Below are 19,555 nucleotides of genomic sequence, written 5' to 3' on the forward strand. Positions count from 1 at the left end.
CTTTAATACTCTGGCAAATATCTCATCGGGTCCTGGTGACATATTGGGCTTTAGTTTGTCTATTTGCTTACTAACTTCATTACTAGTCACTACTATCTCATTAATTTATTTCTTCACTATTTCTGTATAGAGTCGGTGCCTCGGGTATCATGCTTAAATTTTCGGTGGTGAAAACTATTGAAAAATATTTTTTCAGATTATTGCTCATTTCTCCATTGTTATCAGTTAGCTCGCCGGTATCTGACTGTATTGGTCCAATCTTTTCTCTTGTTTTAGTTTGATACATTTGATAGAATCCCTTGGTGTTTGAATCACCTCCCTTGCTACTTTCAGTTCATTATTCATCTTTGCTTTTCTTATCTCGGTCTTAACCCTAGTGGCCAATACCTTATAATAATCTCGGAGGTAAACTTCACCACGATTTATTCTCCTACCTATAGCCTTCTTTTGTCCAATAATATTCTTTAAATAATTATTTATCCATTTAGGGTCATTGTTGATTGATCTGAGTTTTCTGTATGGTATGTTCTGCCTTTGTGCATTAAGTAATTCATTATTTAAATTGTCGTGGAACTCATCAACCTCAGATCTCGTGATCAGGTCATCCTCAACCGTCAGGTCTCCAGGTAGGTGAGGTCTCCCTCTGTGGGTACATTGTGTGAGGTCACCCCATGTGAGGTCATGTAATTATCCCCTAAGCGTGATACCCCTTCTCTCAGCTGCCTCTTCAAACTATCAAAGTTTACCCCTCTGAAATCTGGGTCTTAAGTGGAATTTTCCTTGCGGCTGCCCTGAAATTCTAATTGGAATCTTCTTTCTATGGGATCGCTGTTAGCAAGTTCGTTCCCTACCTCAACATTACTAATGAGGTTTTCTCTGTTTGACAGAACTAAATCGAGTATATTATTGCCCCGGGTGGGTTCGGTTATATGTTGGCTTAGGAAACAGTCCTGGATTGTTCCAAGAAAACCCTCTGATTCTGAGTTACCCGTAAAATGAATCCAATCTATTTGGCTAAAGTTAAAGTCGCCTACCATACAGACTTTACTCTGTATGGAAGCCCTGCGCATTTCATCTTTCATCTCAAATAAGTCGCTCTTTAACTCAAGATTATGTGGTCTATATATTACTCCTGTGATCAATTTTTCCCTGCCATCGATTAATTCTATCCAAATTGTTTCTGTATTCTGCTCAGTTTTTATTTCCTTACTTATTTCACACTTCAGATTATCCCTGACATAGATTGCTACTCCTTTCCTAATCTACCTATCGGTATGGAATAATTTGTAACCTGCAATTTGGTATTCGACAGGTAACTCACGGGAGTCTAGGTTATCCATGTTTCGGTGAATGCTATTATATCGATTTTTTTCGGTGCATACCAATGCCCTGATTTCATCCATTTTGTTTCTCATACTTCTACTGTTTGCTTAGTAAACATTTAAATTGGTCGTGTTCTGAGTCCTATCTTTGTCGCGTTTAAGTTTTAACTCCCTGCCTAATTTAGTTTTGTCATCATTCCTAGCACTATTTCCCTGTAACCTTTCACTTTGTTTACCCACTACTCCCACTGCAGTCTCCTCCACCCCCCGCACTCATATGTCCTCCTAGCAGTTTAAAGACTTCGACATCTCTTGAACTGCCCTCTCGAGAGAGCCAGCCAGGGTTGCCACCCCATCCCCAGACAGATGCACCCTATCCCTAGCATAAAGGTCCCTTCTGCCGTAAAAGTTGTTCCAGTTATCAATGAATAGGACTGATATTGACTTGCAATATCTGTCAAGACGGCTGTTGACACCAACTGTCCTTGACAACCATTCATTGCCAACTCTCCTTCTAGGCAGGACACCACATATGATAGGGATCCCTCCCTGCGACTTAATATGTTTTATAGCTGTTTTGAACTTATCAAGAAACTCCTCACTCCTACACCGGCCAATATCATTGGCTCCTACACTGAGGCAGATAATGTTTTTTTTCCCATTACCAGACAAGATATTGTCTCTCCCCCCCCCCCATTTTTTTTCCCCCAAGACCCAAGCACATCCCTGCTCCTTAACACATCTTACCACCACTGCTAACTTTTGCATTTGATGGTCTCTTTCCACTGATCTTGAATAAGAATGCACAGTGCAATACAGGGGGTCCATGGATAATAAACGGGTTCCGTTCCTGAGGACATTCTTAAGTCGGAACACATGCTATGTGCCTATTGTACTTAAAGATCAATGCTTAAAATCCCACTATATCCTAGCCCAAGTCCTTATATACATCTAAAATCACTTATTTTAAGAGAAGAGAAGAAATGGATTGAAAAAATATGGTAAATGAAAGTAAAAAATAAGTCATCGGGTAAATAAATTACAGTAGGCCCTTCAAATTCACGGGGGTTAGGCTCTCAAAATGGCCGCGAATAGCCAAATCTGCGAATAACATTTGCTGGCGCGGGGGGGGGGGGGTGTAATTTTTACTTGTGTGCAAAGAAATGTATATTCCCTTCATGTGTTTGCCCTTAGGACAATTATCAACAACTTGTAATCAACCAGTGTATATATTCACTCCCAGCCAATCATACCTTTTTGCACTGTCAGTGTTTAAATGCACTGTAGTATAACCTTCTCCCCACTTAGTTATTATATATCATATTTGTATCACTTGTGTTATTTGTCAATCAAGTGACCCATTCCCCAGTTATGTAACTGTATATTTTCAGCCTTACGGCTGCAATGCTCCTTCAATAAACCGTTAATTATTATTATTATTGTTGTTATTATTATTATTATTATTATTATTATTATTATTTTTATTATTAAAATTATTACAAATAAATAATAATGGGGAAATCCTCTTACAAATGCAGTAATAAGAAACACGACAACAAAATGTAATTTCAACTGTGTGCTTTGTTATTACATTCGAGTTGGTCGAGTTGCCATACGGTGCCAGCACCAGCTGGGTTGATACGTAGATCAAACTTACAGAATTTCATTCATAGCCATCTATCCAACCCAACATGAAGGATGTTGGTAATTATGGTGCAATTCAGTATACAGTACTTTTTCACAATATGTATGTAGGATGGTGTGTGGTGCTTGTAAATTAGTAAAAATAAATGAAGAAGGTGATGTACTGTATATCTCCCAAAAATACGAGTTGAAAAAACCATAACACCTCAAAGCTTGGCCCAGTAGCTTGGTGGTGACAATGATAAGCTAACCTAGCTACAATGACATGATTAATCACTGTTTAGCACTATTCTATCAGTAAACACTAATAATAACAGTAAATCCAGTGAAATATAAAGCAATAATAATAAGATGCATTCCAAAGTCTGACCTTTTCATGTCTTTTGTGTGGCTTTTTACCCTCTTTTCCCCCAAAACAATACAATTAATGAAAATTTCAAACTATATTCTTTAAATGTTTATGAATGCACCTTATACAATATATATCAATAATAATAATATGGTCACACAATAGGAGATGGGACGGCATTGTTTTCGCTAGTGTTTACACCTGGGATGATGGTTTTACATAAGAAACTGAAGAAAATAAGACCCTAGTTGTAGCTGTAGTAAAATTAATGTAAAAAATTAATATATACGTTTTAAGTAATTTTATTTAATGTTAATAAATGGAACAGTAGAAGTAGCTAACCACTAATGGCAAAGAAAAAGAAAGACATTGGGAATGCCAACGAATGTAATTGCATACATGTGAAAACTTATCGTCATTTCTCTACATAAGAATATGAAAGCAACACTTATTACTGTTCATATATGTTTTAAATAACACTTACAATTGTAAAACAAAAATTCTACTCACTAATGGTGGTAAAATCTAAAGCATAAGAACAGCCAATGATGATGTGTGAGTTTTTACTCAGATGACAGTCATCAGGTTCAACTCTGGTTGAAGGTGTAGGTTCAACTTTGGGTGAAGTTGTAGCATTCCATAAAGATATCATAGCTGTTGCTGAAACTGTTACTGAACATGAAGTTGTTGCTGAAGCTCCTTATGATGCTGAATTTGATAGTGTAGCTGAAGTTGATGGTTGAGGCCTTCGAATAATAAAGCTGTCGAAAGAACCTTGCACAGCAGCTTTCTTTTCTCATTATACATCTTTATGTTGCGGTCATATGCATTTTTCACGTCGCTGTTAATTTTAATGCTTCGTTCTGTTAATGGATCCACTACAGAATGTTCATTGCTTGCTCCATATAATATCCACAGACCTCTCACCTTTTTCATATTGTTTTAACACATCTAGTTTCTCCGCTAAGCTTTTACACCTTTTTTTTAGCTTTTGAACCAGCAAAAATGCCGTAAGAAACCTGAGAAAGTTTTTCTCCTTTTCCTGTTCAGATGCGTGAAAACAAAAGGCCCGCCAGCTGTGACTGTTTATTCTAGTGATGCTGGCGTCACCGCTCACAAGCCCGGTAGCCTCCGTGTTCAAGGCGTGTTTTTTTTTTTTATAATATGTATCAGGATTTAGTTATTATTTATATGAGAATGTAATTTTCTTTTTTTTATTCTATTGTCATTGTAAATATGAAGAAAATAATGGTGTAAATTGAATTGGGTCCTAAATTAACCAGGGTCGTTAGTAGAACGGTCGTTATCAGATTATTTCCTGTACAGTGATCCCTCGGTTAACAAAATTTCGGTTAACGAATTACCTTCCATAAGAATATTCAATTCGGTTAACGAATGCCTTATGGATTTTTCCCAATATGTTTCCGCCTGCTTTCGCCTGCTCACCAGCTGTAGTATTAGTCCGCCAATACAGTAATCGGTTTTAGGGCTTAAATTCGTTACCATTTGAGTAAATATCAAGAAGGTTGTACTATTTAATAATTTTCCAAGTCTTATATTAAATTTTTTTGTCATTTTAGCAATTATTTAACATAATTGAAGTACAGGAAACTAGTTTTTAACACGCCAAACAGCCACTTGACTCACCCAGAATGGCGTCAGTTTGTGTGTCTGCTCAGTGGAGGAAGCATCTTACTTGAGACTCTTGAACATAAACTATTTTTATGTTTTTACAGTACAATTATTGGTCATTCTGAATTTTATTTTACATATTGACAATATATAATGCAGTGCAGTGTTGATTTAAAGAAAATAATCTTGAATTACACCAAGTGAACTTAAAATTTTATGGGTGAAATAACGGCATGAAGCATGGGGTGACTTCTCTTCCACCCCCACTGCCTTCTCTTCTCCCTTCTCCTCCACCCCCACTTCTAATTCCCATCATCATCAACCAGGAGCCTTCTACATGCACACCTCAAAGTAAGTGTACTTTACTGCATTTATTTTTAGTTTGTATGTAATTTTCGGTGAGCTGGAGCCAATTACCCAAAATCCCATTGAAACAATGGTTTCGGTTAACGAACGACCTTCTGGAACGAATTGTGTTCGTTAACCGAGGGACCACTGTATTGTTCTTGTGGGGCTGCTGCTGCCTTGTGGCTACCACAGATGAATCCACACAATTATTTTTATCGCTTTGGTAAAAATTTCAGTAATTTTATTTTTTTTATTTTTGATCTAAAGTTACTGAAATTCCACTAGGGCGAATTTTTTTCTGTAGCCTAAAATTTGGGTCGTAATTAAAAAATACTGTAAGGGCGAAATTCTGTAACCAGAGATTCCGTATAATACCTGTATAATATAAAACTATAAAATGAGGGAACTGAAAGCATGTATGTGTAGGCAGTGGGCTATGACTACGTTGTTGACTCACCATTCCATCCACTGTATACTCTATTGTTACTTGTAATGAAACTATAAAAGTTATTGAAAACCATTGCAATCCTCTAATATGACTTAGTAAAAAATATATACAGTGGTCCCTCGGTTAACGAACGCCTGAGTTAACGAAATTTCGGTTAACGAATTACCTTCCATAAGAATCTTCCATTCAGTTAACGAAAAAAACTTGATTAACGTAATTCTTCCGAAAATCACGCTTTGTTTTGAACATTAGCTCATAAGCTGAGGAGGTACTCAGCCAATTCAGTAATCTCTTCTATGTTTACATTCGTTTCCATTGGACTAAATATCAAGAAAATTGTGCTCTTTAATATTTGTGCATTTTTTTATACAGTATTAAAATTATTGGTCATTCTAAAATTTAGCCATCCAAGCTCAGTCTACATAAAGTTTTTCAACTATTTTTGGCTCATATATGTAACTTTATTCATTTATTGAAACTCATTTACATGCACACACTGTCCTAAGGGCAAAGCTGAACTGTACATGTAATCAGAATAATGTACAAAATGATTAATAAAATTTTTGTTTAGTGCAAACTATGGCATGTTTACATTCAAATTAATCACTATCTTATAAGAATTCCAGCAATGCAAATTAAATTCACCCCGGTCACTTCTATTAAATTTTATAAGCAAAAAACAAGAACTCAATCTAAAGGACATAATTTAACAATTAAATACTTCACACCACAGGTGCCAACTGTCAAACATGTCACTGTCACCCCTCCCTCCCTACCCCCCCACCTTCCTGAGAAACGTTTGGGGAAAAGTACTAGGTTTACAGGTTTAATCATATATAATATCTCAGACTAAAGTTAGGAGAATATAATTTGTATTGCTGGAATCATTGCAAGACGGCGAATAATTTGAATATAAACGTCATATATTTTGCACAAAAGATAAAATTTTTGCTCTAATAAAATTTGTATGTCTAATGCAAATTATAGCTTGTTTATATTCAAATTAATCACTATCTTATAAGAATTCCAGCAATGGTAATTTCTATGAATTTTATGAGCTAAAAACAAAAACTCGAGTAAATAAACAAATTATACTTCACCAGACACACTATCTGTCAATCAAAATACACCTCACCTCCTTCCCACGCCGCTTGCTCCCTCCCTCCCTCCCCGTACCTTCCCAGACAAAAGTTTCGTGTTTTTCGTTAGGCTTTAAAGTGTTATCTTGTATAATATCTCAGACTAAAGTTAGGAGAATATAATTTGCATTGCTGGAATCGTTGCAAGACAGAAAATAATTTGAATATAAACATCATATATTTTGCACAAGAGATAAAATTAATCACCTGTATCACATTACAGTAGTGATTTAAGAGTTCTAGTGTATATGTACGATATATATAGTGATTTAAGGGCGATTTAGGGGAATTTTAGGAGTGTTTCTGACTTAATGCATTTTTGGCTTTACTTTGTACAGTATATACTTTTATGTGAGCTGGAACCAATTACCCAATATCCCATTGAAACAATGGTTTCGGTTAACAAAATTTTTGGTTAATGAACGACCCTCTGGAACGAATTGAGTTCGTTATCCAAGGGACCACTGTACAGTACTGTATGTGTATACAGGAGCCCCCCCCCCCCCAAATTCGCGGAGGTTAGGTTCTCAAAATGGCCGGGAATCACCAAATCCGCGAATAACATTTGCGGACTGGGGGTGGGGGGTGCATTTTTATTTGTGTACAAAGAAATGCATATTCCCTTCATGTGTTTGCCCTAAGGACAATTATTTTTTTTTTACCTGTAGTATTGTGTATGTGTGTGTGTAGACACACACACAAGCAAAACACATGCAAATTAATAATAATTGGAAAATCCTCTCACAAATAATCAGAAACAAATTAATTAAAAATGTGAGTCTACCCTCAAGTCCGTCCTTTGATGGATATCACTATTTTCATCCTTCCTCTACATCAGCGGTTCCCAACCTCAGGTCACAACCCAAATCAGGGTCGCGAGGGGCCCTCAGACAATTTTAAAAATATAGTACTTATCATAAAGTCAAACAAATTTTTGCTTAACATTCAAGCTATATAATATTTTTATATGCCTGTGGGTCACGACACCATATTGTTGGGAAATTTAGGGTCGCAACCAAAAAAGGTTGGGAACCACTGCTCTACATGTTGGCATTGGATGTAACCCTCCAGCTAGAATAGAAATATGGTTGAAAGTCCTTCAAAAATAAGATTTGATTTAGCCTCAGGCCTGGAGCTACGTATCTGGCTGTGCGCTCAGTGCAAGAAAGTGGCAACATCCCGTTCAGAGCGAGAGGAACGCGAGCCAATGACAGCGCGCTTCCCTCGGACCATACCCCCCGAGGCAGCCAATCACAATGGATTTCCCCTTGCTACGTCACAGCTCCTCGGCCTATCCATGCGCCCAGATGCTGCCTCCTCCTTTAGTTTCAGCGTGTTGTATAGCATAAGGAGGTTTAGTTTACGTTCTACTGCTATTCTTGATAACTTTTTGGAGTAGCATTGATGTTATTCGTGTTCCACTGGTGTGAGAAGTTCTGTGCAATATCTGCCCGATATTAGAGCAAGACTCGAGTGAGGCCAGGCCTTCTGGTGTGGGTTCAGGAGCCCATTATTCCTGAGCGTGTGTTTGACGCCAGTGCTCGCGTGGACACCCCAGTAATGCTTGGTGATAGTGATTTCGGTGGTGATACAAGTGCGACTGGCGATGGTGCAGGTGACGTGCATTGGAATATGTTTTTAGAGTCTATGATGACTAACGTGTTGACAATGAAAGTGACTTGCAGCATGATGAAAGTGATTATCATAATGACAATAACACTTTGAATGCACAGAATAACTTTTTAGTGTGCTACAAAGCATCCAAAGATCTTTTTGCTGACTATGACGAGTTAAAAGACAATGTGGCATGCATTGACGATGCTGATGACGGTGAAAGTGAGCTTGAAATAGATGAAACTGAGTATTCTCATAATACAAAAAGTGACTGCTATATATCACAAGATCTTTTTGCAGACTGTGTTCCGGTGCAGAGTTACGTGACATGCACTGACGGCAATAATGACGATGAAAGTGAAGATGAAAATGATGAAAGCGAGTCTAATGGTAACACAAACATTGACACTAATGTATCACAAAAAGAACATACAGACTGTGAGGCGGTAGAATTGGACAGTGACAAGATATGCATTGACCTTGATAGTGATGAAAGTGAGCCTGACCCAACGAATGCTAGTGAAAGTGAGCCCATAACTCAGTCTTATAATGAAACTGAACTGCTGCTGGCATCAATAATCAATGATTAAGTTGATGAAGAATCTGTGTGGCGATTTTTAGAGAGTGCAGAGAAAGACTATGATCAGTATGTGATTGATTATGACGAGACCATTAAAGTTATACGCACTCCTCAGGATTTACGTAACTTCAAGTTACTACGATATTCAGGGATAATAAAACGAAGGAACTAAACAAAGTAAGATTGTAATACTATTATCATAATACTGTTTTTTTCCAAAGATTATTCAAACTTTCTCAGTCTTTGTATTCGTATGTTAATTACGTTAGGGGGGGAGGTTAATGGTGGGGGGGATTACTGTAGTGGTGTTTCCTTATTATTACACACTATTATGCTTAACAATATTATAAATCTTTGGCTAATAATAGGGACTGAAAGATAAAAATTGATAGGCAAAGGAGTTTTTTATTATTATTTCATTTTGGGGGGTTTATGGGGGGCTGTTTTTGGTGATCATTAACTTGTGGAAAAATCAATTAAATATTCTAATGTGGCTTAGAAATAAAGAAAATATAATATTAAACTACAGTGTATCAAATCAGAAAAATGAATGAGTGTGGATGTGGATCTGAATGAGGCGGTAGGCTATAACTGTGTAGCCATGCTCTCGCCCAGTGTGACGTCATGGCATACACACAGTGCAGAGCGGCTTAAATGGGTACAGTACGTAAGTTATAAGTTAATTGTAATTTATGTAATGCTATGTATCGATTTCCTTGTTTATTATAGCAATAAATATTGTAGCTCATATCTGTTGCATGTAATATTCAAACTTACAGTACTAGCTAATTTTGTAGGAATTGAATTTTTATTAATACAGCACGTATTATTATTTCATTTGGGTGCCGGTTAATTGAATCTACCTGATGCCAGATAACTGAGATTCTACTGTACTTTCTAACCAATTGCCCAGCTCAGTTCTCCTGAAAATGGAATTGGAAATTTCTTATAATCACTCAGAAGTACTTTATATACAGTACAGTGGTCCCTAGGTTAACGAACACAATTCGTTCCAGAAGGTCGTTCGTTAACCGAAACCATTGCTTCAATGGGATTTTAGGTAATTGGTTCCAGCTCACTGAAAATTACATACAAAGTAAATAAAAAATGCAGTAAAGTACACTTAATTTGAGGTGTGTATGTAGAAGGCTCCTGGTTGATGATGATGATGATGGGAATTTGAAGTGGGGGTGGAGCAGAAGGGAGAAGAGAAGGAAGTGGGGGTGGAAGAGAAATCACCCCATGTTTCATGCCGTCATTTCACCCATAAAATTATAAGTTCACTAGGTGTAATTCAAGGTTATTTTCTTTAAATCAACACTGCACTGCACTATATATTATCAATATGTAAAATAAATTTCAGAATGACCAATAATTGTACTGTAAAAATAGTTTATGTTCAAGAGAGCCACAAGCAAGATGTTACCTCCACTGACCAGAGATACAAACTGACGCCTTGCTGGGTGAGTCAAGTAGCTGATTGGCGCACCAAAAACTAGTTTCCTGTACTGCAGTTATGTTAAATAAGTGTTAAAATGACAAAAAAAAGTTAATATAAAACTTGGAAAATTATTGAATAGTACAACCTTTTTGATATTTACTCAAATGGGAACGAATTTAAGCCCTAAAACCGATTACTGTATTGGCGGACTAATATTCCAGCTGGTGAGCAAGCGAAAACATGTTGACATGATTTCGTAAGAATTTCGTTAACCGAATTGAAGATTCTTATGGAAGGTAATTCGTTAACCGAGGGATCACTGTATTGTAATAATAAGAAAGTGGTCAGGTATTGTAGGCTTGTTGAATTTTCCTGGCATTTGATTGGTATAGTAGTTGGTTATTATACTGTAATTTTAGGTTCAGAGGGACGTTCGTAGCCTATTTAATCATGTAATAGATCAGTGGCTTAGATATGTATTCAAATTTTTTAAACACCAATAAGATTCCATTAGTATGTGCACAGTAGTTTTTGAGAACATTTGTTTTCTTTGGTTGTATTTGTGAAACTTGAATGTTCACACTATAAAGGTCTGAATGAATGTTATGCTCCTTACCATTCCTATGACAGGTCAGTAAATTCACAGAATTAAATTTTGCTGATTGTGGCTGACAAGCTTGATCTGATTTTTATACGGTCTGTGGTACATTTATTGCATCCAACCAATTCGTGTAGTACCTGTAGTTATCTATTAATCTAATCTTTTCTAATATTAAAAAAAATGTTCCTCAAAATTGCGTTCCTTTGACACTTTCAGTTCTTTCATCAGCCAGGTATTGCAAGTATTAAGATATTCTTTTTTTTTTTTTCAGGAAGAGAAAAGCTGTTCACTAAAGCAAAAGAAAAAGGCAGAAGATATAAATGAAAAAAGTATTGATGATGAAGATGGTGCACTGGATAAGTCTTGTGGTGATGACAGTCAACATTCACCACAAAAAATGATAATAGAAGTTGATGAGAGCGATGAGGAAATACAGATCAAAACTCCTCCCAATGCTGTCAAGAAATATGTGAAGATGACTTCTTCGTCCCCAAGTGATAAACCTAAGCAATTGTCTTCCAAGAAAAATACTCAAAAGAAAAAGAAAATTGCTGCTAAGAGACCATTACTTAAGAAACTCCCACAAGAAGAGGAGAAAGCAACAGAAGAAACAGCAAGTTGTAATGAAGATAGTATTCCAGAGAACAAGGTTTCTTCCACTCTTACATCCAAACAAACTAAAGAGGCACCTGGTGTTAGGAAAAGGAAAGCATCATTAAAGAACACCCAAAATTGTAAGGAAAACATTACAGAAGCTCCTGTAACAACAGTTCCTCTACCTAAGAAGACAAAGAATATTAAAGGTAAATTATCTACTTCCGATGCTGACATTTCACTTACCAAGACTACTACTGGAAAGAGAAAGCAGGGCAACAATCACTCAACGCCAAAAAATCTTATAAAGAAATTAAAAGTTATGCCATCTGTAACAAAATCAGATTGTGTCAATGAAACCTTATCTGCTGAAAGAACAGCCATTCCAGAAAAAATCACATCAATGGAAGGAGATACATCCATAAATGTCAAGTCATTGACAAACACATCTCCTGTGGAAGAAGCACTAATACAAACAACAGAGAAAGGACAGACATGCTTAACTTCCAAGAAGGCCAAAACTCCTAAGAAAAGCAAGACTCCAAAGAAATCTTTGTCCCCAAAAATAAAACAAAACCCAGATTCTACTGACACACCCAAAAAGAAAAACATAATAAAGGTCAATGGTGAAGAACAGGTACCAGTAACTCCCAAGAAAGTAAAAACACTTAAAAGGAAAACACCTAAAAGCACCACTTCATTCAAAATAACAGAAGGTTCAGATCAATCTGGAACACCAAAAAAGATCAGCGTTATGCAAGTAAATGTTGCCCAAACTCCAAGTTTTACAGTTTTCCAAAAAGATAATAAAGTAGTTGGTAAGTCAAAGAAGATAAAATGTGTAACACCTGCTGTGCAAAACAAGACAACTAGGAAAATAAAAGCAAAGGTAGCCAAGTCTGTCTAGCTTGTTTGTACATTATAGATTTGTAAGGATGGTGTTGATTTAAATTAAAAATGTGCTTTTGGGTAATTTCTTCTTTTGTAATTGTTTTCCCTGGTGATCTGAAATATTTTACCCCCACTTCGTTTATCATATTTCGTATATGTCCATCTGTATGGACAGTCTCATTCAAGATTCTTTGAACACTGTTGGAGACAGCTGGCAACTCAAGGCCGTTTGTTCACTGTAGTACTTAGTAAAAATTATGAATGAATGTAAAATTTGATTGGTGATTGGTTACTTAGTTCCCCATTGCTTAATTAATGATTGGGCTTTGTTGTTTCGTATTATATTATACTACGTACTATAGTAAACAAACGGCCTTGAGTCGCCAGCTGTCTCCAGCAGTGTTTGAAGAATCTTGAACGGCATTGTGCATAAGTTTATTCATATGTACTTCTATCCTACATTAGTTTTTTAGCAGGATTACCTAAACCTATCTAGCAGAAGGCAGTTTTATTTTATTGGTTTCATGAACTCCCCTAAATTACTGTGTGTTCTTGCAGTAAACCCTAGATAACTCGACATGAATATGGTTTCGGAATGTACAGGTATTAGTGTAACTCGGGAAATGCCGAGATGTATAAAATTATCTGGGAAAATCTTGGCATATATGGCCACCTGCATCACCTACCATGCCTGTGTCACCTATCATACCTCTGTGTCACCTATCATACCTCTGTCACCCCATGCATCTGTGTCAACTATGATGTTTCATTCTTCACCCTCAGTGCTAGTAAATGTTACTTTTTCACATTTAGTATTTACATGTACTATACACATACCGTATATACCCGTGTATAGCACGAGTTCTTAAGACCAAATTTTTGGGCAAAAAGTTGGGGGTCGACCTCTATACGGGTAATAGTTTCGTTAGGTTGAAAAAAATTTACCAGTAACTACCAGTAAACAATGGAAACGATGCACCAACGCACCACCCGCTGTGAGTGTCGGTACAGTTGCCAGGGCAGATCTCTTGCGTCATCATAGCAAGCCCAAAGTAGCCAAATGCATGGTATGGTATGCACAGGAGTATGTAAAACATAAAGTATTCATTTTTAAAAGTGTATTTATAGATACATAAATTTTTGTTAATTAAATTTGAAACATCAATATGATGTGAGTCAGGTCATCTACACACAGTTGCCAGTTTCAAAATTTTCCTTTTAAAATTTTAAGTTACCGAGTATTTCTTTTCCCAAATCGTTTTACAATACTGTAGGTAAAACAGTATACTATTGTGCAAACCCCACAGAAAAAAAATTAACAAATGGAGACACCAAAAATGTAAAAAAAAAAAATGCTGTCTGACTTGCAACACTGTTGGTAGGGTCAGGTGGTTCTAACGGTACCTGCCAGGACCCGGTAATCAAATTTATAACAATATCTAACCTCAATTACTGTAGTTTATCTGATGTAGGCAATATGAAGTAAAAAATACCAGTTAAAGTGAGAAATTGGAAGAGAATAAACAAGAAAGATGTTGGGCTATTTTTGGTAGGGCTGAGGGAGAGAGTACCAGCTGTTTGGTCTTTTTTGGCGGGAGAGTCACGCAAATATCCGTACTAGTATTTGTTTGGTGTCTTCTGTATTTTTAAAAATGAATACTTCTAAATTAAAAGTACCGTAACATTGTATTATATAAAAACTTGTCATATTTCTGGAAAATAAGAAGCAAGAAAATAAGAATACACCGGTAAACACAATTTCAACGTACGCTAAAATTAAAAGCTGCTTAAGAAGGGCCGATGCAAACACAAAGCCTCCACGACCAGGGCTCTGCCGTATCAGCTAGACGGTACACGTGTTTTTCGAATCGTTTTCAGTTAAAAAACTTTTACATCACAAGTGAATTAGGATAGAATATTATTGTAATATAACAGTTTTTAACTGAAAACCATTCAAAAGGCGATTACGGTAACATCTTTTGAACGAAAGAAAGTGAGTCATTGTTTTTGTCACGATTTTATCCCACTTTCCACTATAATACGTACGTCATTTCAGCAAAAATATTACATTTCCATATTCTCAGAAATAAATAGTAGTTTTGCTGAAACGTGATGTATTTCAATGTAAATTAGGATAGACTACATGCAGAAAACAAAAGACTTTACCTAACCTTCCGATGTTCAAGATATGTTACTCGTATTTTTAATAGTTTTCGGTTAAAATACTGTTATATTAGTGATATTCTATTCATACTGTGGTTGATATAATACCTTCACGGAAATGTAATATTTTTTGCTGAAATGACATACGTATTACAGTGGAAAGTGGGATAAAATTGTGATGAAAACAATGACTTTCGCTTTGTTTCGTTCAAAAGATGTTACCGTAATCACTTTTCGAATGGTTTAGTTAAAAAACTGTTGTATTGTATTACAATAATATCCTAATTGACTTGAATAAATATTACGATACCATATTTCTGAATATTTTCATTAAAATCCATCAAAATCATTTTCCTTGTCATCGTCTGCAGCACCAAACAGCTTCTCCCAGTCCTCTCCTTGAACAGGGCTAGAGGGAACGTGTTTTTCGAATCGTTTTCAGTTAAAAAACTATTACATCACACGTATATTTTACCTAAACTGTGCCTGAATGAATATATTCTCGGAAATAAATAGTAGTTTTGCTGAAACGTGATGTATTTCAATGTAAAATAGGATAAAATACATGACGAAAACAAAAGACTTCACCTAAGCTTCCGATGTTCTTGAGATGTTATTCGTTTTTTTAATAGTTTTCGGTTAAAATTCTGTTATATTACAATGATATTCTATTCATACTGTGCTTGATATACTACATTCACGGAAATGTAATATTTTTTCCTGAAATTACGTACGTATTACAGTGGAAAGTGGGATAAAATCGTGACGAAAACAATGACTCGCTTTCTTTCGTTCAAAAGATGTTACCGTAATCGCTTTTCGAATGGTTTAGTTAAAAAACTGTTGTATTACAATAATATTCCCTCCTAATTGACTTGAATAAATACTTGAATGGAAATATACAATATTTTTGTTGAAACTACCTGCGTTTCAGTGTAAAGTGTCGTAATAATAAATGGTAAACAAGTTTATAGGACGTAGAGTTTTTCTGAAGGTTTTGTTGTTCCATTACCCTCAAAATCTTGGGTCGACCTATAAACGAGGAATATCATAAATTAACGATTTCTTGGTCATAAAATCGGGGTCGACCTATATACGAAGGGGGGTTATAGACGAGTATATACGGTAATTATATAGGTCGATAATTTTTTATTGTTGTCATTTTGCAGGAGGGGGGAAGTGCCTCGATAAGTCAGAATTTGAGATAACTCGGCAAGGCCAGAGCCCCATATGTGCCAAGTTATCTAGGATTTACTGTACTTAGACTTTCAAGCTGTCTGTCTGTTTGTCTTTTTTAACATTAGTTATGACTGAGCTTCATAAACATACTGTAAGTACTGGGTTATTTTTATATTTCAATTTAAAATGCAGAAATAAAGGTATAATAGCCAATATCAAAAGGAACTATACAAGATTTCCTGAACTGGACTTTAGAATTTGAATTATCTCTAACTTTGTATTGGGATACTTAGAAAATTATGTTCAGGAAGGTAAATTTTGTTTACCATCAATACAGAAGAAGCATGTTGTTACTGTGTTCAACATTCTTAAAGGTATTAGCACTCTTCTTATTAGTTTATGACTTAGATGTATTTGAAAATGCATTGTTTGAATAAATCAATTTCTATACATATTAAGTGGTAATGTTTCTAACCTAGCACTGGTTGATTGATGTGGATATAGTACATCTCAGTCATGTGATGCTCCATTTACTTAAAAAAGAATTTTCTATTTAAAAATGGTGTAACAAAACTATAGATAAAATACATACATACTGTATAACTGAAAATTTACTTAAAATATTTTAAAAATAAGTATTTATACTGTATATGCTGGAGGTGACCAGCATGATCAGTAAACTTAAAACTTAACCCCCTGGAGATGAAACTTCTGCTCCAAAAACCAAGGATGGGCAATACACCGTAGTTACATCTCCCAAAAGTCCTCAAGAAAAGTCGCCCCCTGAGGTCACCCAGACCTGGACGCTCAACCAGTAAATGTTTTATACTCTAAGTCACTAAGGGACTAGGCAGTCATCACATACTGGCTGGGGCTCTTGGGCCCGCCTAGAGGGTCCAATGTGAAGCCTGGTCAGGACAGTCTTACCTCCAATGCTTTCAGGGGAGTATCACCATTGTAATTTCCCAGAACTTCTTTAGTCCAGGAGTGGCATCCCAACAATATTGCTAGGCATTACATATATAGCAGCTCAATCCTAGGATGTACAGTGTATTCCAATACAGGAGTGGTTGAAGCACAGAAGTTGAATTGGACACGAAGACCCTATTCCCCTTCTCATTTGCATGGGCTGGTAACAAGCAGGCAGACACTGCACTAGCAGTCTTGTTATCCTAACATCATCAATAATAATATTCCTTTTTTTTTTTTACACTTGTTAATAACCTAGTTAAGGGTTAGCTGGGGTGTTTGGTATGCAGGTCCTTCATATTCCTACAATTTGTTTCTACACTCACTATTAGCTTGGCTTGTCAGCAAATAGGTTGTCTGGGTCAAGGCTTTTAAGATGTATAGATGTAGTTCAAATAAGGCCCTCAGGACAACTCCAGTTTTGAAGGCAAGTTATACAGGGATTCTTGCCTTGGGAACTTGTAGGATCTACTTGAAAAGTTTTCCTTGAGGGGATTATTAAGTCTCTCTGGGGATTATTAAGAGTCTCTTCACATCAATTTAATGGACTTGTGGAGGCCTTTCCAGGGATTTGGAAATTGGCCATCTCTGAAGTCAGTTGTTCAGCCAGAACAATCATTGACCTCTTCCCCCACCAAATATGAAATAGTTTTCACATGATGTCACATACTCCCATAATGCAACACATCTATACGTACAAGATGGTGCACCAGGCAAAGGATTATGGGAGGTGTGACATCAATGCAAACAAAGAATATTCGTATTATGTTTTGCAATATCTTTGCTGATTTTTTGTTTTACGAATTAGATTCCAAAAAATACCAGCATCGTAGAAACAAAAAATATGAAGCTATTACCACAAATATAATATTAAAAATATTACAGTGAACCCTCACTTTACGCGGTTAATTGAACCCACGGCGGCCCGTGTAAAGTGAGAAACGCGTAAAGTGAACAACATAACATATGGGATTAATTGAAATGGAGACCGGGCCGACCCCCAAACTCCACTTTTTCCCGACGCAATACGTACGTTTTACTAAAAATGACATCTTAACTTTATGATGGTATTCACACACACACATAATATAGAAGGATACAATCAATAAGAGAATAATAAACTGAAGGTTAGGTTAGAAAAAACAAGGTTGGGGTTAACACTTACGTCAGTAGAAGAGATGGGTCAGCGTAGGGGAATGGATGCTGGTTCCGAGGCAGAGGGCAGGCTACTGGCCCTCAGGTGAGTCTTCATCGGTGTCATCCACACTTGTCAGGGCCTCCCTGACAAATCCCTCAAAGTCATCATCAGTGTCTCTGCCTCTGTCACTATCACTGGCTTGGGCTGGCTGTGGTGGGTTGCGGGCGAAGAACTCTGTTATGCTTTGCTGACGGCTGGTGTTTATGTTGTCGTGATAAACCTTGATGTAGGGCTCCATAGTCTGCAACAGCTGGGTAGTGAAGATTTCATACCTGTTAGCGTCAGGGTCGTCGGAAAGGAGGAGCTTGACTTTCTCGATACACTCGATGGCACCCCTTACATTACTATGGGATAAGTGGCGTTCTTCTTGGGATGACGCACCACCTGCCTCTTCACTGACGTCATCATCATCTACCATCTCGTCGGTAGTCACATGAGGATCCCTTATCACCTCCAGGATGTTGTCGTTGGTGGTCTCGGAGAAGCCTGCAGCTGTAACACTGCGCAGCTTCTCTGGCAAGGTCCACTGCTACTGCAACAGTCTGAACCTCACCAGTCACAGATTTACTCTGCTAACACCCGGAATACCTTGCAACACATGTCTCCATGCGTGACGAACAGTTGCTACAGACAGCTGATCCCATGCCTCCACCAAGAAGTCCACAGCTTTCTTGACGTTGAATGTTCTCCAGAATTGTTTCAAAAGTACTTCTTGCTCTGCCAACTGTTGATCCTCGTCTGCTTCGCTCTTGCTATCGGTGTTGGTGTCACTCAGGTTATGCAACTCTTCCTTGGTGTTGGTGTAGTCGTTCAGGAGCTTGAATTTTTTAGCAGAGAATGCAGCTTTTACATTACAGATCAATTCTTGGTCCATGGGCTGTATTATAGATGTAGTGTTGGGAGGAAGGAAGACCACTTTTACGTTGGGGTGACGATCTAACAGTAGGGGCGAGTGTCCTGGTGCGTTGTCAAGCAGCAACAAAATCTTGAATGGCACATTCTGTTGCTCACAGAATTTCTTCACATCCGGAACGAAACAGTCATCAAACCAGGAGAGGGACAGAGTAGAGAAAATCCACACCTTACGTGCGGTCAGCCAGTGGACATTTAGCTTGGTCATGTCCATGCTCTTGTAGGCGTGCAGCTTGCGTGCTGTGTGGATCACCGATAACTTGAGCTTACAGGTACCGGATGCATTGGTGGTAAACAGGACGGTGATGCGCTCCTTCTGCAACTTCCGGCCCCGACACTTGCTAGCATTCTTCACAACGAACGTCTTGGAAGGTAGCTTTTTCCAAAAAAGACCAGATTCGTCCATGTTAAACACCTGGTCGTCGGTGTACTGTCCTTCCTCCATAATCTCACGTAAAAACGGAGGAAATTCCCTAGCCGCAACACGGTCAGGACTAGTTTCTTCACCACCAATGTTGATATTGGTGATCT

General features: G+C 37.2%; 1 protein-coding gene across 2 annotated transcripts in view; it reads left to right on the forward strand.

Annotated features, from left to right (window-relative positions):
- The window catches only part of LOC121872267 (neurofilament heavy polypeptide-like), a 106,181-nt gene extending 93,296 nt beyond the window's left edge, over positions 1–12,885 (forward strand). For both annotated transcript variants that reach the window (XM_042374932.1, XM_042374933.1), the window contains exon 7: positions 11,390–12,885. In XM_042374932.1, coding sequence (XP_042230866.1) covers positions 11,390–12,619 — 1,230 coding nt within the window. In that variant the 3' untranslated portion in view covers positions 12,620–12,885. The remainder of the gene's footprint in view (positions 1–11,389) is intronic.
- Positions 12,886–19,555: the final 6,670 nt, after the last annotated feature.

This window comes from Homarus americanus, unplaced genomic scaffold (genome assembly GCF_018991925.1).
Source record: "Homarus americanus isolate GMGI-L3 unplaced genomic scaffold, GMGI_Hamer_2.0 scaffold5589, whole genome shotgun sequence".
Lineage (NCBI taxonomy): Eukaryota > Metazoa > Arthropoda > Malacostraca > Decapoda > Nephropidae > Homarus > Homarus americanus.